Genomic DNA, 26,148 nt, shown 5'->3' with positions numbered 1-26,148 from the left:
TACTTCTGAACAAGGTTATACCATACTGTTGGAGGTTACTTCTGAACAAAACAAAAAAATGCATGGACTCATGACAGTTTTGGTGATTGTCTCCTTTTCTCAGTTTCACCCTTTCCTGACTCAATAAATAGAAATCCTGTCTCCAGAGGTTTGATAATAGCGAGGTGTTTAGCTGCCTGTCGAATTATATTCAGCTACATTTAATGAGGACAGAATATAGTCAAATCTGACTTTGGCTCTGGCCTATCTAGTGGAAACCACTCAGTTCTGCCTCCAGGGCAAGACTTATGACAATAAACGTCAACCTGCGAAAAAAAACAACCCCCTTGTTTTCTCACATTTGAAACCGCCCACCCCGCTGTTACAACAATGGACTCATTTTCCGTGTGACACTGCCACTGTCGTGATTAGGGAGGATATGTGTTTTGATGAGCAGGAGACTGGAACAGGGGGGATGGAGGTGGGACTGCCAACTTTATAAAGAGGTTGTATCTGTCAGAGATTATCTGTCCTCAATTAGCATGAGGAGAGGAGGGTGGAGGAGATGAGAAGAATGGAGAGGGGATGAGAGAGGGTGGAGAGGAGAGGAAGAGAGAAGGGGAGTGAAAGGATAATAGAGGAGAGGACAAGAAAATAAAATAGAGGACAGCAGAGGAGAGGCATGTAGCTAGGAGGAGAGGAAGAGAAGGGTGGAGAGAGGTGTCACTCTGGATCTTGGCTGCTCAGAGGGTGTTGTTAAAGCAGTACAAGCTCCCATCGATCTACTGTCCACTCCCAACACAGCCTCAGCTATTCCCCTGGCTCAAATTATGAAGGCCCACGTTCACTTATTTCACTTCACACAACACTCAATATAGTGCTCCTGAGTGAGTGAGTGAGTGAGTGAGTGAGTGAGTGAGTGAGTGAGTGAGTGAGTGAGTGAGTGAGTGAGTGAGTGAGTGAGTGAGTGAGTGAGTGTGTGTGTGTGAGTGAGTGTGTGTGTGTGTAGGCTCCTTCTGCACTGTGTGGGAGACTCTTTCTGCAATGTGTGTGCGACTCCTTCTGCAGTGTGTGTGAGGCTCCTTCTGCAGTGTGTGTGTGTGTGTGTGTGTGTGCGTGCGTGCGTGCGTCCCACCGTGCGGACGTTGACCCAGTAGCCGATGATGCGGTCTGTAGCTGCCGGCTCTCTCTGGGTCCACTGAAGGTTGTAGGAGTAGTTGTTGACCTTCTGAATGCGGATGGGGTTGGGCGTATCAAAGTAAAACTCTGCGTTGTATGGACGGGCTACAGTATTGGGGGAGAGAGAAAGAAGGAGAGGGGGAAGGAGAAGAGGGTGGGGGAGTTTTAGTTGGTTGGTTTGGTACTTTAGGAATTGTGTGTCAGATGCCCATTTGTAAATGTTTTAATGCACTTCATTTTCAGTCCTATATTTTATGACAAGAGTAACTGCTCTCTTTTCATCTTGTAGCCATGACCATATGAGTCCCATTATATCTGTTGAAAACCAAACACTGCAATCCTAAATTGGACATCCTGAAAGGACTGAATTGATATGGAATTGACCCTAACACTACCAGGAACTCCAACGTCTTCTGGTACTCACACGAGACGTTGAAGGTGCAGGTGGAGCTGCCCACGCCGTTGCTGACACGGCACTCATATGTGCCGTTGTTGCTGGGGTCCAGCTTGAATTTCAGCTGCGGGTTCTCCTGCGGGTTCGGGGTCAGGGAGGACAGGGGCTCGCCATTTCGGACCCAGCGGACACTGGCCACACGTGCCGGGTTGGACTTCTGAATGAGGCAGCGCAATGTCACAAACTGGTAGTTGGGTGAACGGACATCCTGAAAGACCGGGTCCAGGACTGGAGCGTCTGAGTGAAGGGGGAAAATAGTGTTAATTAATGAGTTATGTATGAGTTATAAACGTGTTATGACGTCCTTATATAGGTAGCCTTCAAATAATGTGTTCCCACATAGCCAAGTAGTAGAAGCATCTCCTCTCACAGTTTTTAAGAAGAGACAGATCTTTAACCTGATATGGATAGGGGGCAGTATTTTCACGGCCGGATGAAAAAACGTACCCGATTTAAACTGGTTACTACTCTTGCCCAGAAATGAGAATATGCATATTATTAGTAGATTTGGATAGAAAAACACTCTGAAGTTTCTAAAACTGTTTGAATGGTGTCTGAGTATAACAGAACACATATGGCAGGCAAAAACCTGAGAAAAATTCAACCAGGAAGTGTAGGATCTTTCTAGTCCCTTTCAAAACTACAGTATCTGTGCTCTTACGTTGCACTTTCTAAGGCTTCCATTGGCTGTCTAAAGCCTTCAGAAAGTGGATTGAACCTTCTCCTGTCTCTGGGCAGAGTATAGGAGCTCAGTTACTGAGTGGTCTGCCTGAGGACAAAGAGATTGGATACGCGCGTTCCTGCGAGCACGCTGTTTTTTATTTTCCTCCTTGAATGAATACACTATTGTCCGGTTGGAATATTATTGCAATTATACGTTAAAAATACCATAAAAATTTATTTTAAACAGCGTTTGACATGCTTCGAAGTACGGTAATGGAATATTTTGACTTTTTGTGTCTCGAATTGCGCTCGTGCGTTACCCTTTGGATAGTGACCTGAACGCACGAACAAAACGGAGGTATTTGGACATAACTATGGATTATTTAGAACAAAAACAACATTTCTTGTGGAAGTAGCGGTCCTGGGAGTGCATTCTGATGAAGATCAGCAAAGGTAATACAATATTTCTAATACTAATTCTGAGTTTAGCTCCCCCCGAACTTGGTGGGTGTCTGAATAGCTCGCCGTGATGGCGAGCTATGTACTCAGAATATTACAAAATGTGCTTTCGCCGAAAAGCTACTTTAAAATGTGACACAGCAATTGCATAAAGGAGTTCTGTATCTATAATTCTTAAAACAATTGTTATGTATTTTGTCAACGTTTATGATGAGTATTTTTGTAAATTCACCGGAGGTTTTTGGTGGGAATACATTTTCTGAACATCACGCGCCAATGTAAAAAGTTGTTTTTGGATATAAATATGAACTTGATTGAACAAAACATACATGTATTGTATAACATAATGTCATAGGAGTGTCATCTGATGAAGATCATCAAAGGTTAGTGCTTCATTTAGCTGTGTTTTGGGTTTTATTGACATATATGCTTGCTTGGAAAATGGCTGTGTGGTTATTTTGGTCTATGTACTCTCCTAACATAATCTAATGTTTTGCTTTCACTGTAAAGCCTTTTTGAAATTGGACAACGTGGTTGGATTCAGGAGAGGTTTATCTTTCAAATGGTGTATGTTTGAAATATTGAAATTCTTGGATTTTTTAGGTTTTTGTATTTCGCGCCATGCGATCCCATTGGCTGTTGGTTAGGGGTTCCGCTGGCGGAACGCCTAGATGTAAGAGGTTTTAATGGAATAATGCAAGAAAGGGAGGAGGAGTGAGAGAGAGAGGGTGGAGGGAAGAGTAAGAAAGCAGAAAAGGAGATAGGTGAGCCATCACAACAATGGTCCCAGCAACAAAATGAAAGGAGGAGAAACCTTGAATCATGATCAGTGGTTTAGTATTGTTCTTTATGTCTTAAGACCTATATTATGTTTTAAGACGTAAGAAAACAATACTGAGCCGCTTGATAATCAATTAATTTTGTGGGATAAAACCCCAGCCTCAAAACAGTGCACTTTCTCTACAGCTTATCCCAGGAACCTCTCCCTGCATACAGTACCCTGCAGGAGCATAAAGACAAGGGGCTAGAGAGACGTCACACCTGACATGTGAAAACCGATATGTCAACATGATGGATCGGATGCCACGAGGCGCAGCCGTTAGAGTCGTGCTAAGCACTAATCGTGTGTAATTAACCTGTTAGGGCTAGGGGGCAGCATTTGCACGTCTGGATAAAAAAAATGTACCCGATTTAATCTGGTTACTAATCCTACCCAGTAACTAGAATATGCATATACTTATTATATATGGATAGAAAACACTCTAAAGTTTCTAAAACTGTTTGAATGGTGTCTGTGAGTATAACAGAACTCATTTGGCAGGCAAAACCCTGAGACATTTTCTGACAGGAAGTGGATACCTGATGTGTTGTATTACCTTTAAACCTATCCCATTGAAAAACACAGGGGCTGAGGAATATTTTGGCACTTCCTATTGCTTCCACTAGATGTCACCAGCCTTTACAAAGTGTTTTGAGTCTTCTGGAGGGAGATCTGACCGAACAAGAGCCATGGAACGATGATGTCCCATTAGACACCTGGCGCGCGAGTTCATGTTGGGTACCCTCGTTCCAATACGTTATAAAAGAGAATGCATTCGTCCACCTTGAATATTATTCATGTTCTGGTTAAAAAAGGCCCTAATGATTTATGCTATACAACGTTTGACATGTTTGAACGAACGTAAATATATTTTTTCCCCTCGTTCATGACGAGAAGTCCGGCGGGCTTAGATCATGTGCTAACAAGACGGAGATTTTTGGGCATAAATGATGAGCTTTTTTGAACAAAACTACATTCGTTATGGACCTGGGATTCCTGGAAGTGACATCTGATGAAGAGAATCAAAGGTAATGGATTATTTACATAGTATTTTCGATTTTAGATCTCTCCAACATGGCCGTTTGTCTGTATCGCAAAGCGTATTTTTCTGGGCGCAGTGCTCAGATTATTGCAAAGTGTGATTTCCCAGTAAGGTTATTTTTAAATCTGGCAAGTCGATTGCGTTCAAGAGATGTAAATCTATAATTCTTTAAATGACAATATAATATTTTACCAATGTTTTCTAATTTTAATTATTTAATTTGTGGTGCTGACTTGACTGCCGGTTATTGAAGGGAAATGATTTCCTGAACATCAACGCCATAGTAAAACGCTGTTTTTGGATATAAATATGAACTTGATAGAACTAAAAATGCATGCATTGTCTAACATAATGTCCTAGGAATGTCATCTGATGGAGATTGTCAAAGGTTAGTGCATCATTTTAGCTGGTTTTATGGTTTTGGTGACGCCTGTCTTTGAATTGTCAAAACATTACACACAGCTATTGTCAATGTACTCTCCTAACATAATCTAACTTTATGCTTTCGCCGTAAAACCTTTTTGAAATCGGACAACGTGGTTAGATTAAGGAGATGTTTATCTTTCAAAGGGTGTAAGATAGTTGTATGTTTGAAAAATTTGAATTTTGACATTTATTTGGTTTCAAATTTGCCGCTCTTGAAATGCACCTGCTGTTGATAGGGTGCACCACGGGTGGCACGCTAGCGTCCCACATAGCCCCAAGAGGTTTTAAGCCACTAAGGCCTCTGTCTGATTATTGCCAAATTACCTTGTTCCTCAAAAGAATAGACATGGAAACAACCACACATTCACAGCCCAGTAAGCTTTACAAAATCAGAAATTCATACAGATGGGCCCAAAACAGCACAGAAGAATACCAGAAAGCAACCAGTAACCAAAAAATTCAAACACTCTTAGATCATTTTCTGGATACCACATCCACTCACAGTAAAGAAGGCCTACATCTAGCAGTAAAAAACATTAACAATATATTGAGGAAAACGGCAAAAGAAGCAAAACCGAAATTGTTAAAAAAACTAACCAAAAAAGACCACAGATGAAAACTGGTTTGATGCAGATTGTCAAATTATAAGGAAAAAAATTAAAACAGTATCAAACCAAAAGCACAGAGACCCAAATAATGGTGAATTACGCTCTAATTACTGTGAGACTTTAAAACTATAAATGTACTGTACACTCAGAACCAAAAATGCACAGTACAACTTCAAGCAGCCGACACTAATTGAGGAGTCCATAAACACAAACATCTTCTCGCAAAATTGGAAAAACCTACAAAAAATCTAAACTAGAGAAATTAACAATACAAAATGGTGACATATTGGACAAGCCATTTTAAAACACTCTACAACCCATTCAAACTGATGCAAATGCAGAACAATGCCAAATTCATGAGAAGTTGCCAAATTCATGAAAAATCCATTGGACTTCCCAATTACTGACCAGGAGCTCTATAAGAAATGTCAGGCCCTCAAATTTAAAAAAGCATGCAGATCTGATGGCATCCTAAATGCAATGCTCAAATTCACTAGTGCAAAATTTAAATTGGCTACATTAAAACTGTTTCATTTGAGTGTAGGTTATTTCCCTGACATCTGCAATCAAGGACGCATAACCCCAAGCTTTAAGAACGGAGACAAATTTTATCCTTTCAATTACATAGGCCTTTGTGTGAACAGTAACCTGGGGAAGGTTTTCTGTAGTATTATAAATGCAAGAGTTCTAAACTTCCTTAATAAGCACAATGTCTTGAATAAAAGGCTAATTGGATTTATACCAAAACATCGCACGACCAATCATATTTACACCCAACACACTCCACCAAAATAATAACAAAATGTACACTCGATTTATCGACTTCCAAAAAGCATTTGATGCTATCATTAAATCAATGTATTCTGGTAATAAGTGCAGCATCAAAATTGGCAAGAAAATAACATCGTTCTTTAACCTGTTGGGGCTCGGGGGCAGTATTGAGACATTTTGAAAAAAATATGTGCCCATTTTTAACTGCCTCCTACACCAACTCAGAAGCTAGGATATGCATATTATTAACACATTCGGATAGAAAACACTCTGAATTTTCTAAAACAGTTTGAATGGTGTCTGTAAGTATAACAAAACTCATATTGCAGGCAAAAACCTGTGAAAAATACATCCAAAAAAATGTGAATTTTGTGACTGTACTATTTAGTGTCATTGTTTTATAGATACCATAGTGAGAAAGGATTCATTTCGCAACACCTACGGCTTCCACTAGATGTCAACGATCTTTATAAAGTTGTTTGAAGCGTCTATGATAAACAGAGAGCAAATTAGAATCCAAGGAAGTTGACATGTCATCACTTCATTTTTTTGCGCCTGCGCATAAATCTGAGAAACGTGAGTTTGTCATAATTTTTTATCTAGACATAGGATAGGTTGTGTGAAAATATTACTGATGTTTAACGTTAAAAATGGACCAAAAGATTAATGCTAAACAACATTTGACATGTTTGAATGAACATAAATAGATTATTTACTAGGTTTTTTTTGCTTTTCGGCGTGATTTTACCAGCCCCCCACCACGTTTTGTGGGAGCATAATGAACGCTAAGTACTTGGTGTTATTTGGACATAAATTATGAACTTTGTCAAAAGAAACCACATTTGTTCCGGACCTGGGATGCCTTCCGAACCTGGGATGCCTGTCTTCTGATGGAGATAATCAAAGGTAAGGGGATATTTACAATGTTATTATCGATTTTAGATGATGCTAACTGTATAGCATAGCCTGTTGTTCTTAGCATAGCACCCCGTTTATTGCAAAATGTGATTTCCCAGTAAAGTTATTTTGAGATCTGGCCATTCGGTAGCAATTACGAGATGATAATATATTATTCTTTGAATGACAATATTATAATTTACCAATGTTTTCGAATAGTAATTTTGTTATGTTCACCGGAAGCATTTCAGAGAAGAAAGAAATCTGAATTTCACGCTACTGTAAAATGCTGTTTTTGGATATAAATATGAACTTGATGGAACAAAAAATGCATGTATTGTATAACATAATGTCCTAGGAGTGTCATCTGATGGAGATTGACAAAAGTTAGTGCATAATTCAAGCTGGTTTCTGCTTTTGGTGACGCCTGACCTTGAATTGAAAATGGATGTTTGTACTTTTGTGGCTATGTACTGTCCTAACATAATCTAACTTTATGCTTTTGCCGTAAAGCCTCTTTGAAAATCGAACAATGTGGTTAGATTAAGGAGATGTTTATCATTTAAATTGTGTAAAATAGTTGATTGTTTGAGAAATTGAAATTATTAGATTTTTGATGTTTTGAATTTCCAGCCTTGTTTGCAATCCCGGCTCGGGGTTCATTGCTAACCTGTAGCCCCAACAGGTTTTAAGCAGGGGCGGGGCCTTCGCCAGGGTTGCAATCTGAGCTCTGCACTCTTCAATATTTACATAAACTAGGCCACAATTCTAGAAAAATCCTCAGCCCCTGGTGTTAGTCACCACAATTCAGAGGTTAAATGCCTGCTGTTCGCAGATGACCTGTGCCTGCTGTCACCCACAGCAGAGCCTGGACCTGCTAACCCCAAAAAGTCAAAAATAATGATTTTCCAGGGAATATCCAGATCTCAGGGAATTTGGACAAATTCTCAATTGGTACAACATATATAGAGCACTGCACACACTACAATTTCTTATGTTTAAAAATGAGCTCAACTGGACACCTAAATGAGGCAGTGAATGAACCGAGAGAAAGCACGCAGGGCATTCTACACCATTAAAAAACTAATTCAAATTGAAATAAATTTGGCTAAAACTAATTGAATGTGTCATTGAACCAGTTGCACTTCATGGCAGTTTTGGAAACATCTAAGATACATTAACATTACAAAGCCCTGCAATGCCAAGATCTGAGCAAAGAATATAGTCTCCACATCCAGCTGGTCCTGGGGCTGAGTTCATAAACCTGTTCTACTAACACTCTGAAGCCTCAGGACAAGAATATCTAATCAATCAGAATAAACCAAAATACAACACAGTCAAAACAAAATGACATTATTTATTGGGAAGCACAAGCAAAATGCAGTGCTATCTGGCCCTAAATTGACCAAGATCAAAACCTTGACAAAGTACAGGCTCAGTGGGCACAGCCTTGCCACTGAGAAGGGTAGACACAGGAAAGCTGGCTCCCTGTAGAGCAGTGGTTCCCATACTTTTTTGGTCCCGTATCCCTTCAAACATTCAACCTCCAGCTGTATACCCCCTATAGCACCAGGGTCAGCGCACTTTAAAATGTTGTTTTTTGCCATGATTGTAAGCCTGCCACATACAAACCGGGGCACAAATAATAATAGTCAATAATTTTGCAATTTATTTAACCATCTTACATATAAAACTTTATTTGTCCATTGAATATTGTGAATAACTCACCACAGGTTAATGAGAATGTATGCTTGAAAGGATGCACATAACTGCAACGTTTGTTTTGTTAGGTGACCTAAACTGGGATATGCTTAACACCCCAGCAGTCCTACAATCTAAGCTAGATGCCCTCAATCTCACACAAATTATCAAGGAAACCACCAGGTACAACCCTAAATCCGTAAACACGGGCACCCTCATAGATATCCTGTTAGGGCTAGAGGGCAGTATTGACACGGCTGGATAAAAAACGTACCCGATTTAATCGGGTTACTACTCCTGCCCAGTAACTAGAATATGCATATAATTATTGGCTTTGGATAGAAAACACTCCAAAGTTTCTAAAACTGTTTGAATGGTGTCTGTAAGTATAACAGAACTCAAATGGCAGGTCAAAACCTGAGAGATTCCTTTACAGGAAGTGGCCTGTCTGACCATTTCTTGAACTTCTTTTCCATCTCTATCTTTTACTAAGGATCTCTGCTCTAACGTGACACTTCCCACGTCGTCCATAGGCGCTCAGAGCCCGGGAAAAAACAGAATATCGTCATTACAGCCCCAGGCTGAAACACATTATCGCCTTTCTCAAGTGGCCGATCAAGGGACTCTGGGCTTATGCGCGTGACCCGACCGCCCCCGCCTTTGTGATTTTTTCCTCTGTTTGCCGAAAAGGAGATTCCCTGTCGGAATATTATCGCTTTTCTACGAGAAAAATGGCGTAAAAATTTATTTTAAACAGCGGTTGACATGCTTCGAAGTACGGTAATGGAATATTTAGAATTTTATTGTCACGAATTGCGCCATGCGCGCGACACTTCTTTACCATTTCGGATAGTGTCTGGAACGCACAAACAAAACGCCGCTATTCGGATATAACGATGGATTATTTTGGACCAAACCAACATTTGTTATTGAAGTAGCAGTCCTGGGTGTGCATTCTGACGAAGACAACAAAAGGTAATCAAACTTTTATAATAGTAAATATGATTATGGTGAGTGCTAAACTTGCACGGGTGTCTAAATAGCGAGCCCGTGATGCCTGGGCTATGTACTTAGAATATTGCAAAATGTGCTTTCACCAAAAAGCTATTTTAAAATCGGACATATCGAGTGCATAGAGGAGGTCTGTATCTATAATTCTTAAAATAATTGTTATGCTTTTTGTGAACGTTTATCGTGAGTAATTTAGTAAAATGTTAGCGAATTCCCCGGAAGTTTGCGGGGGGTATGCTAGTTCTGAACGTCACATGCTAATGTAAAAAGCTGGTTTTTGATATAAATATGAACTTGATTGAACAAAACATGCATGTATTGTATAACATAATGTCCTAGGGTTGTCATCTGATGAAGATCATCAAAGGTGAGTGCTGCATTTAGCTGTCTTCTGGGTTTTTGTGACATTATATGCTGGCTTGAAAAATGGGTGTCTGATTATTTCTGGCTTGGTACTCTGCTGACATAATCTAATGTTTTGCTTTCGTTGTAAAGCCTTTTTTTAAATCGGACAGTGTGGTTAGATTAACGAGAGTCTTGTCTTTAAATAGCTGTAAAATAGTCATATGTTTGAGAAATTGAAGTAATAGGATTTTTAAGGTTTTGAAAATCGCGCCACAGGCTGCAAGTGGCTGTTACGTAGGTGGGACGCTTAGCCCAGAGAGGTTAACTAACCTCCAAACGAGCTTCAATGCCATACAACACTCCTTCTGTGGCCTCCAACTGCTCTTAAATGCTAGCAAAATCAAATGCATGATTTTCAACTGTTCGCTGCCCACACCTGCCCGCCCGACTAGCATCACTACTCTGGACGGTTCTGACCTAGAATACGTGGACAACTACAAATATCTAGGTGTCTGGCTAGAATGTAAACTCTCCTTCCAGACTCATATCAAACATCTCCAATCCAAAATCAAATATAGAATCGGCTTTCTATTTCCAACAAAGCCTCCTCCACTCATGTCGCCAAACTTACCCTAGTAAAACTGACTATCCTACCGATCCTTGACTTCAGCGATGTCATCTACAAAATAGCTTCCAATACTCTACTCAGCAAATTGGATGCAGTCTATCACAGTGCCATCCGTTTTGTTACCAAAGCACCTTATACCACCCACCACTGCGACCTGTATGCTCTCGTAGGCTGGCCCTCACTACATATTCGTCGCCAGACCCACTGGCTCCAGGTCATCTATAAGTCTATGCTAGTTAAAGCTCCGCCTTATCTCAGCTCACTGGTCACGATAACAACACACACCCGTAGCACGCACTCCAGCAGGTATATCTCACTGGTCATCCCTTCTTATTAATGGTATCTGTTGCTTTTATACATGTCTTACTACTTGAAAGTAGTCTTAATTCTCACTCAAAACCTCCTGTGGCTTATTTTTCAAATTGGCTGATGGTTTAATTTTATTTTTGGCAGTGAAACGAGGCTACTCAGCCGAGAACAAACCTCACCCAAATGTATAGCCACGTTGGAAAATATAAATGGACTGTTTGAAAATGTGAAGATGTATTTACTTCTTTTATGTGAAGAATTATAATTTTTTTAAATGTGAATCATATTTTTATTTAGCGTACACCCAAAGGGGGTAGTTTGGGAATACCTGCTGTAGAAGAAAGGCTGTGCAACCACAGCAGAACCTGAGACAGAGCTGCATTTCCTGACAAAATGTAAAAAATATAAAACAATTAGAGAGTGTAATTTCTCCAAATTTGAAACCCTCATTCAAGGTTTTAAAGACCACTCGGATGAGAATAGGCTACCCGTCCTGTTGGGGGAGGATGCAAAGAGCTGTGGGTTGGCAGCGCACTACATTGCTGCCTGCCATAAAATGAGGGTTAATGTCTGACAGACCAACCAACCTGCACATGTCCTCTATGCCTTTGTTAATGTCTGACAGACCAACCAACCTGGACCCGTACAAATCAGCTGGAATGGCTATTTTGACCCTTGATTATTGCTGTTACTGTTGTCCCGTTGACAATATTTATTATTATTATTTTGATTATGTTAATATTGCAAATTGGCAATATGTCCATTGTTACGTCATGCGAATTGAATTGAATTGAATTTAGAGAGAGAGAGAGAGAGAGAGAGAGAGGGGGGGGGGGGAGGGGTCAGAGGAGGACACCAGAGAGAAAGAAATAGAGAGCAAGAATTAGAAAGAGGGTGAGTGAGGGAGAGGACACAGGAGTAACCTCGGGAGAGAGAGAGTCAGAGAGATGGGAAAAAAAGAAAGGAAGATTGAGAGGAATTGAGAGAATGGGAACAGTGGAAGCCCCTAGAGAGAGACCATGAGCGAGCGAAAGGGAGGGAAAAAAGATATACAATATAAATGAGATGAGAGAGGAAAAGATAGAGGGGGCTGTGAGAGAGAAAGAGAGAGTGGGAGAATCGACAGAACAGGGGGCAGAGAGATGTGAGGTGAGGCTTGTTGATAAAGTGATGTAGTGGCGGCTTCGTGTCTTGCCAGTCAGCAGTTGGTGTCTTCATCCTAGAAACGTGGTGCACGTATGGGACCACTGACAAAATGACTCAGCACCAGGTCTTACTGTCTCCCCTATCTATTTTCCTTGGCGGCTCGTGCTACGCTAGAATGTTTCAATTTCACGATGCCATAATCCCAGTAAACAGAATCATTGTCCGTTTTATTAGAGACAACGAATATCCGCCGTAATCCTCGCTCTATCTCACACACACAGAAACATACACACACATACACACGCACACAGACAGATACAGATGGAAATACAGAGAGAGACAGACAGACAGATATTAATGCAGGCAGACTCTCTCTCTCTCACACACACAAACACAGCTTTCCCAGCGCGTTAGTCAAGTCTGTACATTACCCTCTTGTAGTAATGCATGAAGACATGACATTTACAGTATGGTACACTCCAGGGAGATTGATCTGCATCAAGTGCAAGGGAAAAAACGTGGGGGGAAGTGATGGAGAAAGATAGATGATGGAGAGCATGTGTGGTGTAAGATTAAAAGAGAGAAAGACTGCACATGACTGAGGAGCTCAGACGGAGCGAGGGAGGGAGGAAGAGAAAAAGGGACACAGAAGAGAGAGAGAGGTGGCAAGGGAATAGGTGAGAGGGAGAGAAAGACAAAGAGAGAGGGAAAAGGATAGTGAAAGAGATGCGGTGAGATGCCGTCTGATTGATGATGAGAATAGCAATGAAGAACATCCATGTCACGGTGAGAGGAGTGATAAAAAAAGGAGGGCAAGGGAGAATAAAATGAGGAAGAGGAGAAAAGGAGAGGAGGGAGGAAGAGATAAAGAGGGTTGTCCACTTATAGGCGCAGTAAAAAAAAGTATAGCATCTTCGCGCGTATCAATCAACGGTGCTAAATGAAGGGTTGAAAAACAAACCTGATAAAATAAACAAATAAATACAAAGTAGGAGGGAAGGAGGGTTTAGTTGAGTTCATTTGGATCCCCATTAGCTGCACATGCATCAGCTACTCTTCCTGGGTTCCACATAAAACGTATAAATTCATGACAAAGTATATACAAAAACAGCATAAGATATGACATTAATTAAAACAAAAAATTATAAAATAAGAGTTATATATTGGAAAGACACCAAGAGACAACAAAAATACTAATTAGACACTATTAATTTATTCTGTACATATTCATACAATGCAATAGAGTTAAATTAAATCTTTAGAAAGAAGAGAGGCACTGTGATACAATATGTTATTTATCTGTTTTTTTAAAGTTAAACTTGCTTTTTGCTTGAGTAACCTCTGGTGGCAGAGCCTTCCATGAGGACATGGCTCTATACATAACTGAGCAACACATTAAATCTGTTTTTGGTTTGGGTACAGTGAAGAAATCCAGGGAAGGAAAGGGGAATCGTTGGTTTATAAAGCACTGATGGTTCCCTGGAAAAGGGGTTCTGCAACATCTACCTATCTCTGTTTTGCTCTCTCTGTTTGTAATTGTCTCCCTTCTCCCTCATTTTCTATTTTCTCCCTCTGTCTCTTTCTCTGTCTCTCTGTCTCTCTCTCTTCTTCCCTCTCTTGTTTGTTACTAAATCCTTTCCTCTCTCGGTTTGTCACTCTCTTTCTCCCAGTTTGTCTTTCTCTCTTCCTCCATCCATCTGTCACACTCCGTTTCTCTCTCTTTTTCTCTCTCTCTATTTCTGTCTTTCTAGACTGGGGTGGCCACCTGGCCAATAAATCATTGAAGTGGACTGGACTAGACGAGCATCTGAAAGTGTCGTCCTTCCGCCCGCCTGCATTAGCAAGCCTTGTAAATCTAGTAGTATCTTTTTAAGCATGTGGACGGATGGTGGATGGGGGTTAGGAGGATTTGGAATGTCAGCTCCACGGTCATAGTGGTCTTTAATTAAGCTGGCATTCGTTCTGCGCTAAGCTGCACTCTTAGAAAAAGGAGTTCCAATAGGGTTCTTTGCGGAGGGATAGGGTTCTGCCAAGAACCATTTTCATCTGAAGAACCCTTTTTGGAAGAGAAAGGTTCTTTGTAAGGCAAAGAGTTCTACCTCAAACCTTTTTTATTCTAAGAACCATTTTTAGAAGAAAGGGCTCTTTGAGAGGCTAGAAGGATTCTTTCGAAGGCAAAAAGGGTTCTGCTTCTGAATCTGAATAAGCTTTTTTATTGTAATACTTGTTCTTTCTTTTAAATAGTGCCTGAGCAATAGTGTTTACTTCAGTGTTTAAACTTTAAGATCAGGAGTTTGAGTAATTTGATACATTTAAAAAGATAGGCGTGAGAATATTTTAAACTGTACCAAGAGTATATGTTAATATTTGTGCATGTATCTGGTATTCCCTTAATCCTTTTACATATACAGTACTGACATAATTGATATCTTTGCCATGATTTCTGTCTTTCAATTTAGTATTTTCTTTGATTTTATTGAGCAGAGAGTAGGAGAATAGAAGGAGGTATGAGTGAACCAGCAGTGTATTGTACTGTATATTACACAGCAAATTGGACAGTTTAACCTAATGTAGATTTTTCAGTGTAACATTTCTAGTGTTGATTCAGGAGTTAAATTAACATAAAACTTGATGGTGTAAAATAACCTTAGTGTTGTTGTTAATAACCAGAGTTGAGTGTGATTGTGCAATTTTTACTCTGTGTTGCTGTGTTGAGTAAAACACTCATTATCATATTTCCCAGCATCCTCTATTGCAGGTTGATTTTCAGAATAGTTTGTTTCAATATCTGTGTTTTTGCATATACATTGATTGGTTGATTAATCTTATGCTACACAAAGATAAATAACATACATTTTAGAAACTAATCCAATCTGTTGGATTTATTGCACCTGTTACTGAGAAAGTTGATCCATTTCAGATGATTTAGGTCATCCCATTGGACAGACTTCTTTACCCTGGCAATCATTCTGAATGCAGGTTTCAGGTGATAAAAAATTAAACATCCTCACCATGTCTGGATTCCAATAGGTATTACACATCACTTTGCAATCAAGAATAATGTAAACTAGGAGTTTCCTAACACCACTGTATTAGGGTATAATGTGGCCTTCAAAGAAAGGCCTTATGATATATGTAATGTATTGTCATAAATAATTACATTTTAAAGGGGAATAAGGCTGGTGGAACTGTTCATAAAGGGTTCCAGGAAAAACCTATAGAGGAAAAAATGGTTCTTGCTAGAAATGTTCACAGAGGGTTCTAGGTAGAACCATTTACAGGGGGTTCTATGAAGAACCCTGCATAGAGGGTTTTAGCACCAAAAAGGGTTCACCTATTGGGACAAACCGAAGCACCTTAGCAACTTTTATTCTAAAAGTGTAGTTTAATTTGCTAAGCAAGCTAGTGTGGGCATGTCCCTTACATTGAATCCCAAACCAACTCCTAGTCCCTACCCACAAGGCACTTGTGGAGATATGAGAGGATTGTATAAGTGTCCGCAACAACAATTCCATATAGCATATCAGAGGCCAATTCTCTCAAATCTACGTAAGTGCCTAGGGGGCAGGGGCTAGGACTTAGGTTTGTGATGTTTTGGCTTCAAGGCTCGTAAGCTTGAAGAGTACTCACTCCAGGTCAATTAAAATAAACTACAGCGTTCACAGATTAAGCCAATGGTTTTTCAATGGGGCTCATACATTGACGGATGGACAGTCCTCTATCAGAGTTTAAATTATTTGAATATATTACAGGATCTAAAGAATGGATATAAAGGGATATTATACAAAGCAATGTGGGCTTCAGGGCTATTCTTTGAGCCTCTATGTTTCACTATTAGCCATGAGTGTATTGTTCGCCCCATCCACCAAAGTGCATCACCTTCCTTCACAATTTACACACAAACACATTCTAAAGAGAGCCTTCTAGGACAGTGAGAGTTTTATTCAACATTGGCTGTTATGGCACAGCCCGCATTGAAGACAAAACAATGGCAAAACAACCTTCAGTGGCACTATTTTGAACCTGGAAAGTCAGGAGCTGGATTTTCACGAGCGTCTAGCAACATCACATACTGTAGGCTACAGTTAGTGAATGGGGAAGAGAAGAGAAATGGTGTTGAATTCTGAGGCTTTTAGGGTTCTGAACTTTATGGATGAGCCCCTTTCATAATGGAAGCATTATTAAAGTGTGGCAGGCATAAGCACTTTTACTGAGCACAAAGTCTAAATATAACCACGGGAGAGTTCGCTAATAGCCTAGCTAGCGTCTTCACTAATGGCTCGCGCAAACAATAAACAAGGTTTGCGCACTTAGCAGCATTGGTTTCTGAGTGGCATTATACAATTTTTTAATTAGTGACCTTGTTTGTTAGTAAGAGTGCATTCAACCCCATTTGGGGGTTATCGTTAGCTTACTCCGGTCCAGTGTGAGTTTTAAATTGAATTGAGACAGTGACTGCAGTCGATGCTAATCTAATAATGCTAGCTATCGATTTGAAGAAATTGATGGTTGAGTTGTAATGACTGATAATGTTGTTGAACTTGACCTTTCAGTAGTTTTTTAAGGGAAATGTAGAGTCATGTAGTGCTGGTGAGAAAAATGAAGAATGATGATTGAAGACAAAAGTCTAACTCAAACCCTGAAAGGTGGCTTTAGTGCAACAGACAGATGGCAGTTTTGAACTGGCCAAGTGCTAATTTGACTGACCAGGGTTCGAGCTCAGGTCTCCTGAGCGCCAGAAGAGCTACAATGTAGGCATTAGCTGGGTGAACAAAAGCAAGTCTTCAGGTCTCAGTTAAGGTTATTCATCACGTGAGCATGGTTCAGAATGATCTGTTACACTACCACAGCTGATTAATCTACTCAAAAAAATACTCGATTACTCGATTCATTCATTGAGTGTGTTACTACTGGGCTGGACCAAAAGCCTGCACCCCATGTAGGTCAACAGAACAAACACAATAATATTCAGAGCTCAATAAACAGATGCCTCATGGGAAATGTAGTACTTTACTACTCACATTGCACGTTGAGCTGCACCTGCGCCTGGCGTGGCTTGATGTTGAGGCCATTGTAGGGCGCCGTTTGGCAGCGATAGGAACCCATCAGGTCACGGGTGACGTTGGTCAGCCGGAGGCGCCCGTTGCGTGTCTCCACTGCCCACTCACCCGTGGGCATAGGCAGGTCCTTGTCGGCGCGCGACCAGAGCACAGGCGGACGGGGCTTGCCATCCACCAGGCACACCAGGTCGGCAGAGCCTCCCTCCCTCACACTCACCACCTGGCCCCCTGCTGGCACCGTCAAAATCGGGGGAGTGACTGTAGGAGGGAGAAATTGGAGAAGGGAGAGAGAGGGAGTGTGAGGGGAGTTGGAGTGGAGCAAGGGGGAGATAGAGGTAGGGAGATGAAGGAGTGTTAGGGGGGACAAGAGAAAATATTTAAGGAGGGATTGCCCAAAAGACAAACAGGGTTTATAAAAAGAAAAAAAAGAGAAGAGAAGAAGAGAGAGAGGAGTAGGGCGGGAGGTGGGGAGGAGGGGGAAGCAAGTGAGGTTAAATGTTAAAATTAGTGAGGGCATTTATATTGGATACTAATGGTCATCGCACGCCCTGGTAAATGTAAAAAGCTAAATGCAGTGTGTTGACTGGCGAGGCGAACCAGTGGTCAAGGTTAAACACACATCCTCATTTCCTCCATCTATCAACACTCTCAGTAGGACTAGGAGCAACAACAGGAGAGAGGGAGAGAGAGAGGGAGGGTAAAAAGAGGGTGACCTCTTCCCCAGTGCACAGCGCATATAAGCCTGGGACATCAACCATTCTAAGTTGGCCTTAGTGGGAGTGACCATAAAATTATATGGGAGTGACCTACTGAATAAAGAATTTGTCATTACATTTTTGAGAATCGGTTCCCTTGGCAACTTCTTCCCATGAATCTCAGAATGTTACCTAGCAACAACAACAACACTTTCAGAATAAGTCAGCATTCTGTAACTCAATAAATGTTACATCTAGCTTAGGAGTTTAGTGCTTGAATGAGCAGTATTTCTTAACTCCTTATAATGTACACAAACACTTGTCCATTAGGCTACATCTCTAATCACATTGTATTTTATGACAATGTACAGGTTTTAATGCCTTGAGACAGTCCAGTATCGAGTCAGCTCAGCTGCTGCTCCTGAACGTAGAGGTGCCCAAGACCTGGGGGGGGGGTTGTGGGAGATGACTGGTTGAAAGATGAAGCCAATAAAGCCAATGCCTATCATGCCAGGAGTTTCTCACGTCTTTCTGATTGGCTAACGACTCTCCTATCCACCAGAGTCTCCGTGCATTTAGGCGGAGGTGAGTATGGGAACGAGATTAAAAAGACGCAGACTGGCCAATATGAGTCCCAAAACACTCACTACAACTTTCCCGTTGCTCTCTGGATAGGTATAAGCAGTGTAGTGGTGGACCTTACACCATAGTGCTTTCATTTTATAGATTGAAAAAGGGATAGGGCCGGAGGGGGATTGGGACTGTCTGTGGTGGTCAAAGAAAAGGACATCGAAAGAGACGGAGTAAGACAGAGAAAGAGAGAAACTGAAAGAAAGCAACACCAATCCACAACCAATGATCGAGTCAAGCTAGACAGATATCATCACTCTGGTTACCGTGAGAACATTAGGACATGACATACATGTTCAAATAAAGTGTTACTGAACATTTGAAGGGAGAAACAGAACAACAGTTCTAGACCCTGGGGAGATGAGAGGAGGGCGAGATCGCAGGAGTGGTAAACACATAGGGAGAACACTGAGGTCTCATCACTCCAGGCCAAACCAATATCCCCAAGGGCGTTGACCATCACCTGAACAACCACCATTCAGAGACTTGTCCCGAAGCCAGTCATGCAATGCCTTGGCTGTGTGCTTAGGAAGGTAAACCTTTGCCCCAGTCTGAGGTCCTGTGCGCTCTGGAGCAGGTTTTTCATCTCTATACTTTGCACTGTTCATCTTTCCCTCAATCCTGACTAGTCTCCCAGTCCCTGTAGCTGAAAAATATCCCCACACCATGATGCCACCACCACCATGCTTCACCGTAGGAATGGTATTGTGATGAGTAGTGACTGGTTTCCTCCAGATGTGACGCTTGGCATTCAGGCCAACGAGTTCATTCTTGGTTTCATCAGACCAGAGCATCTTGTTTCCCATGGTCTTAGAGTCCTTTAGGTGCCTTTGTGCAAACTCCAAGCGGGCTGTCATGTACCTTTAACTGAGGAATGGCTTCCGTCTGGCCACTCATAAACCATAAAGGCCTGATTGTTGGAGTGCTGAAGAGATGGTTGTCCTTCTGGAAGTTTCTCCTATCTCCACAGAGGAACTGGAGCTCTGTCAGAGTGACCATCAGGTTCTTGGTCACCTCCCAGACCAAGGACATTGTCCACCGATTGCCCAGCTCTAGGAAGAGTCTTGGTGGTTCCAAACTGCTTTCATTTAATAATGATGGAGGCCAGTGTGTTCTTTGGGACCTTCAATGTTGCAAATCTGAGCATTTAAAAAAATTATTTTCTTATATTTTTATGCACTACTTTCAGCAGCATTTTCACGCCATTTGGCTAAACAAGTCAACAAGGATTCCAATTCAATCCAGTCAAATCAGGAGGTACCCTAACCCTAACCTTAGCCCATGTTCTCTGTGTACAGTGGTTCCTCCTTTCAAAGTTGCGTCATACTGCAGCATTCTGTGGCACGTTATCTAATTGTCAGCCATTTTGTTATTCAAGTTAGTGCTAGTTTGACCACCAGAGGGCATCTTTGAGAAGCATTTGATAGTCTTCCATATTGGCATTACCAGAGAATTTAAAACCTTTTTTGTAATAACATAGTATATGGGATTTATTTTAATAAATTTGGCTAAATTAATTTGATTAATATTATGGTGTTTCTATTCTGAGAAAAATGAAACTCTCAGGGTTTCCGCTAGGATGGAATGAAAAATATGGCTCTGTACAACGTGACGGTCGGGAGTAGGCCACAGCATAAGAGGATTGGAGTATTCAAATTTGATATCTAAGGGGCACAACTTTCAGTTGAGCGTACTTGCTCTTTGCCTTCTCTACTTCTCTACCGGAAGTTGATGCTGTTGCTATGCAACCTCTTGCTAGCTAGTTAGCATAACACATGACTAGTTCGGTACACAGAACAAAGAAACAGTCCACTCACCGCTGCTCTGGGTAATGTTGACGTCTACCCTCAGCTCGGGCACCGTGCTCCCAGGAAAGTTGGCCACACAGCTGTAGGTGGCCTGGTCACGGAACTTCATGTCCACGATCTCCAGGCTACTTGTGCCCGGTGCCATGTCCGGGTCGCTGCGCAGCACGATCAAGCTGTCCGAGTTGTAGACTAGTGCTGCGTTCTTGTACCATGTGTAGTTGACCTAATAATATCAAATAGAAATGTTATTTTATTATATTAATATATTGCTATAGCCTATATACTTTACATAATATGTTGCAACTTGTATTAAGCATGTATGAATATTTATAATGTCTTAAAACAAGGCTTATGTATCTCTTTACATAAAATGTTCATCCGTCTCACCTACTTTGATTTATTCGGCATCATTATGAGATTATTATGAAGGGACATACCCTACTAATATTATTAATACTAATATTATTATTCAGTTGACCTTGTCCTGGGGCTGTGCGTCCACGTGACACGAGAGCTTGAGATCGCGGCCCATCTGGATGCTCTCACTGTCCTTGTTGGAGTCGGGTGTGATCTGGAAGGTGAGGTTGCCCATACCTGAGGGGAGGGAGTGGAGAGGGAGGAAGAAAGGGAGGGATGAATGGGGTTAGGAGGGCGAGGGAGTCAGGGATGAGAGGAAGGACGGAGGAAGTATAAAGGGGGAGATGGATAAGGAAGAATGGGGTGAGAGAAGGAGGGGGAGAGTATAATCGAGAAAGAGTATGGAGGAGGATAGAGAGTGGTGGAGGAGAAGGGAGAGAACATAAGACAGAGGATGGGAAGAGGGAGAAAGAAAAAATGGAAAGAGTAGAGGAAAAGTGATGAAGTAAGGAGGGAGATGGAGAAGAAGAAGAAAAAAAGAAAACTGAGCAAGAAGGAGAGATATCTACCTTAACCATCCTAAACACTAGACACTGATTGGTGCGATTTAATTCCAGAACCTCCCAAATTGGCCCTGTTCTGAATACAAAACTCCATTGGCAAACGACATAGGAACTAATATAAGCAGGAGAGGAGAGAGAAAAATCCTGTAACTCCACGCTTCGCCAAGCATGCTAACTAGCTCGGCAGGTGGCGTTGGTGAGGACGGGAGACCATATGTTTGATCGTCCTCACCGCCATATGGTTAGCCCGCCCCGCTCAAATGGACGGAGACCGTATGTTTTGCCTTATACTTCAGCGAGGCGCTTACGAAGTACTCGTCTGCGTGGCGTTATCACCACCTGGGCTCATGTGACTTGCTCAGGCCCATTAACAGGGAAGGGGAAAACACACTCACATACACATATGTTCAGTACACACAAATACGAACACACACACACTCATTATGTACAATACACACACATGCACACACAAAACCCCCCGCACCCACCTGCCCCCCTTCCAACACACACACACACACTTTATCAGCTCCTCTAATTACTTCCATCTCGGCTCAAATTAATCTGAGTAAATAAAGATTATTAAAAGTGATAAAAATAGCCGGCAGCGGGCCACTGAATAAAGGAGTTTGTTTAATGGGCAGGGTAATCTAGAGTTAATCTAGAGTCTTGAAATAATTGTATAGAAACCAGAGCTAATCACAGATCAACTGGATGACGTTCACACACATGTAGACATTATATTCCCAGGTAATGCTTAGGCACACACACCACACACAGCAAATGAAATCGCACGCACGCACACAGACATCTGTGCTCAAGAGTATGCAGCTATTGTAATTCACAATGTCAGTTACATGGAGCAGTTAATTAACCAATGTAAATTTGACTTAGTTGGTTCACATGCAAAGTTGCATCCATGAATGTCCACAGACAGATGTGTAGGGTGATGCTGCCCCTAAAAGCAAATCTGGTATCAGTTTTTAATTTTACCCACTACGGTTAACGTAAGGATTGGGGGAGGGGAAGCCGATTCTAGATCTGCACCTACAGTAGGGGAAATTTCACCCCGGAGCCAAACACAGATGTTGGCTACACTTCATTGCACACCATGATGTAAATATGACAGGAATGATAACCTCTCACAAATGCTTATGTAGTCTTATGTAATGTAGTCATATTTTACCATATGTTACCCAAACTAGTCAGGACCTATATATGTCAAAACAGACATGCGGAAAAAGGTCACGCACACACACACAGTTACAGTCACATCCAAAATTATTGGCTCCCTTAAAATAAAGATGAGAAAAAAAAGTGAATTAAATAAATAATACAAATACTGGGTAATGGTATACTTTGACTACATATCCATAACATATTTATTACACATCATGAATGTGTTAAAACAGGTCCAAACCACATTATTCAAGGTTAATGCAGGTAGCCTAGTGGTTAGAGCATTGGGCCAGTAACTGAAAGGTTGCGGGATCAAATCCCAGAGCTGACAAGGTAAAAATCTGTCATTCTGCCCCTGAGCAAGGCAGTTAACCCACTGTTCCCTAGGTGCCGAAAGATGTGGATGTTGATTATGGCAGCCCCCCGCACCTCTCTGATTCAGAGGTTAAATGCGGAAGACACATTTCAGTTGAAGGTAGCCCCCTTTCCATTTTCCATAATGAAATATATCCATAGCATATCTATAGCACATGCAATATGTCATATTTAGGTATCTTAATAGATGCATCATTACAATGACAGCGAAGTGTCATCCTTATGTCTGTTCTAAAAAGTGTGCTTCAGCCATACCAGTATTAGTGAATATGCCAAATGGGCAAACCCTGTTTTGAAAATTATGCTGATATATAGCCTGTACCACCCCCACTGCGTGAAATTTCCCCTACCGGCCTATATTTGCCAGTAGTGGAAATTTCATGCAGTCACTCCCACCTGCCCCACCTGCCTGAATTTTATGCAGTCTGTCATTAAAATTTTCTCATTCATAAAGAATTTATAAACATTCATCACTTATAAAAAATTATACGAACACAACACAGAATGTTAAAGGAAATATCAACATTTAAAAAAAAAAATCCAGATGTAATGTTTGCTTGCTAGAACAGAAATCCTACCATTGACATTTTTCTGTTTGACTTTTCTTGAATAGATTTTAAAAAGATTAATATTCAAAGTATTCAAATTCAATTTCCCATTTCGGGCTCATAGCTAGAAAAAATGACTTTAGTAAAACATACAAACATAGGGTAAGCTAGTTAGTGTTATGTAGCACTATGTTGGATCACTCCAATATGATATGGTATCCTTCCACATGGCAGGATACATTCCGAGTAAGGATTTCAGATTAGTCTGTGGCTGACCCCTTAAATAACTGCTACCGCACTACTTCCACCTCTTCCTTTTCTCGGTTCATTCCAGAGAGGATCAAACCATAACTCTTTCGTAACTCATTAATAAATCCTCTTTGGGCTAGGTGGGATGCTAGCGTCCCACCTGGCCAACATCCGGTGAAATTGCAGAGCACGAAATTCAAAATACATAATTGGTAATATTAAACATTCATGAAAATACATTTTTTTACATTTTAGTCATTTAGCAGACGCTCTTATCCAGAGCAACTTACAGTAATGAATGCATACATTTCATACATTTTTTTTTCCTGTGCTGGCCCCCCGTGGGAATCGAACTCACAACCCTGGCGTTGCAAACACCATGCTCTACCAACTGAGCTACAGGGAAGGCTACAAATACAAATAAGTGTCTTACATCCTTTAAAAGCTTAACTTCTTCTTAATCCAGCCGCTTTGTCAGATTTCAAAAAGGCTTTACGGCGAAAGCACATCATGCAATTATCTGAGGACAGCGCCCCGCTTAGACACAAAAAAAGCTTCATAGTAAGATGGCGCCAACAGATATGACAGCTCTGCTTCTAGCTCCTAAGCAACTTTGCAGTATTTTGTAATTTGTGTGTTATTTCTTACATTTTTAGGCCAGAATTGTTTTTGTGTTGTCCTCTCTAGGGTAGGGGGCAGTATTTTCACATCTGGATAAAAAACGTACCCGATTTAATCTGGTTATTACTACTGCCCAGAAACTAGAATACGCATATAATTGTTTGATTTGGATAGAAAACACCCTAAAGTTTCTAAAACTGTTTGAATGGTGTGAGTATAACAGAACTCATATGGCAGGAAAAAACCTGAGAAGATTCTGTACAGGAAGTGCCCTCTCTGACCATTTCTTGGCCTTCTACACTCTCTTTATTGAAAACTGAGGATCTCTGCTGTAACGTGACACTTCCTACGGCTCCCATAGGCTCTCAGAGGGCGCCAGAACGTTGAATGATGACTTTGCAGCCCATGGCTGAAAAACAGTAGCGCATTTGGTAAGTGGTCGATCTGAGAACAATGAGACGTGCGTGCGCGTGCACGTGAAGAGGCCATTTTCCACTTTGAGTCTTTGAACGAAAACAGGGTTTCCCGGTCGGAATATTATCGCTTTTTTACGAGAAAAATCGCATAGAAATTGATTTTAAACAGCGTTTGACATGATTCGAAGTACAGTAATGGAATAGCACCAGTAACCCTGAGAGTTTTGCCGAAAAGCTATTTTAAAATCGGACACCGCGATTGCATAAAGGAGTTCTGTATCTATAATTCTTAAAATAATTGTTATGTTTTTTGTGAACGTTTATCGTGAGTAATTTAGTAAATTCACCGGAAGTTTGCGGTGGGTATGCTAGTTCTGAACGTCACATGCTAATGTAAAAAGCTGGTTTTTGATATAAATATGAACTTGATTGAACAAAACATGCATGTATTGTATAACATAATGTCCTAGGAATGTCATCTGATGAAGATCAAAGGTTAGTGCTGCATTTAGCTGTGGTTTTGGTTTTTGTGACATTATAAGCTAGCTTGAAAAATGGGTGTCTGATTATTTCTGGCTGGGTACTCTGCTGACATAATCTAATCTCTCAGGTTTTGACCTGCAATTTGAGTTCTGTTATACTCACAGACACCATTCAAACAGTTTTAGAAACTTTAGGGTGTGTTCTATCCATATGTAATAAGTATATGCATATTCTAGTTACTGGGTAGGAGTGGTAACCAGATTAAATCGGGTATGTTTTTTATCCAGCCGTGTCAATACTGCCCCCTAGCCCTAACAGGTTAATCCTTCTCCTGTTACTGGGCAGAGAATAGGAGCTCAGTCAATGAGTGGACTGCCTATGGACAAAGGGCTTGGTTATGCGTGAGCCCGCGAATACGCCGTTCCTTCTTTTTCTTCTGGAATGAATACGCTATTGTCCGGTTGGAATATTATCACATTTTTACATAAAAAATACCCTAAAGATTGATTGTAAACAGCGTTTGACATGTTTCTACGAATGGTAATGGAACGTTTTGACTTTTTGTGTCTCGATTTACGCTCGCGCATTATGCCTTTGGATAGTGATCTGAGGAGTAATTCGAACAAAACGAACATTTCTTGTGGAAGTAGGAGTCCTGGGAGTGCATTCCGCCGAAGATCAGCAAAGGTAAGGAATGATTTATAACACTAATTCAGAGTTTTGTTGAGA

At 41.1% G+C, this 26,148-nt stretch overlaps 1 protein-coding gene across 2 annotated transcripts in view; it reads right to left on the bottom strand.

Annotated features, from left to right (window-relative positions):
• LOC106561882 (MAM domain-containing glycosylphosphatidylinositol anchor protein 1) overlaps positions 1-26,148 on the bottom strand; it is a 471,396-nt gene that overhangs the window by 103,487 nt on the left and 341,761 nt on the right. For both annotated transcript variants that reach the window (XM_014126165.2, XM_014126164.2), the window contains exons 8-12: positions 21,110-21,225; positions 20,641-20,854; positions 17,460-17,756; positions 1,583-1,849; positions 1,115-1,263 (exon numbers count right to left, since the gene is read on the bottom strand). In XM_014126165.2, coding sequence (XP_013981640.1) covers positions 1,115-1,263; positions 1,583-1,849; positions 17,460-17,756; positions 20,641-20,854; positions 21,110-21,225 — 1,043 coding nt within the window. The remainder of the gene's footprint in view (positions 1-1,114; positions 1,264-1,582; positions 1,850-17,459; positions 17,757-20,640; positions 20,855-21,109; positions 21,226-26,148) is intronic.

Source organism: Salmo salar, chromosome ssa11, assembly GCF_905237065.1.
Source record: "Salmo salar chromosome ssa11, Ssal_v3.1, whole genome shotgun sequence".
Taxonomy (NCBI): domain Eukaryota; kingdom Metazoa; phylum Chordata; class Actinopteri; order Salmoniformes; family Salmonidae; genus Salmo; species Salmo salar.
Note: the sequence above shows the minus strand (reverse complement) of the source record. Positions and strands in the feature narration are given on the sequence as shown.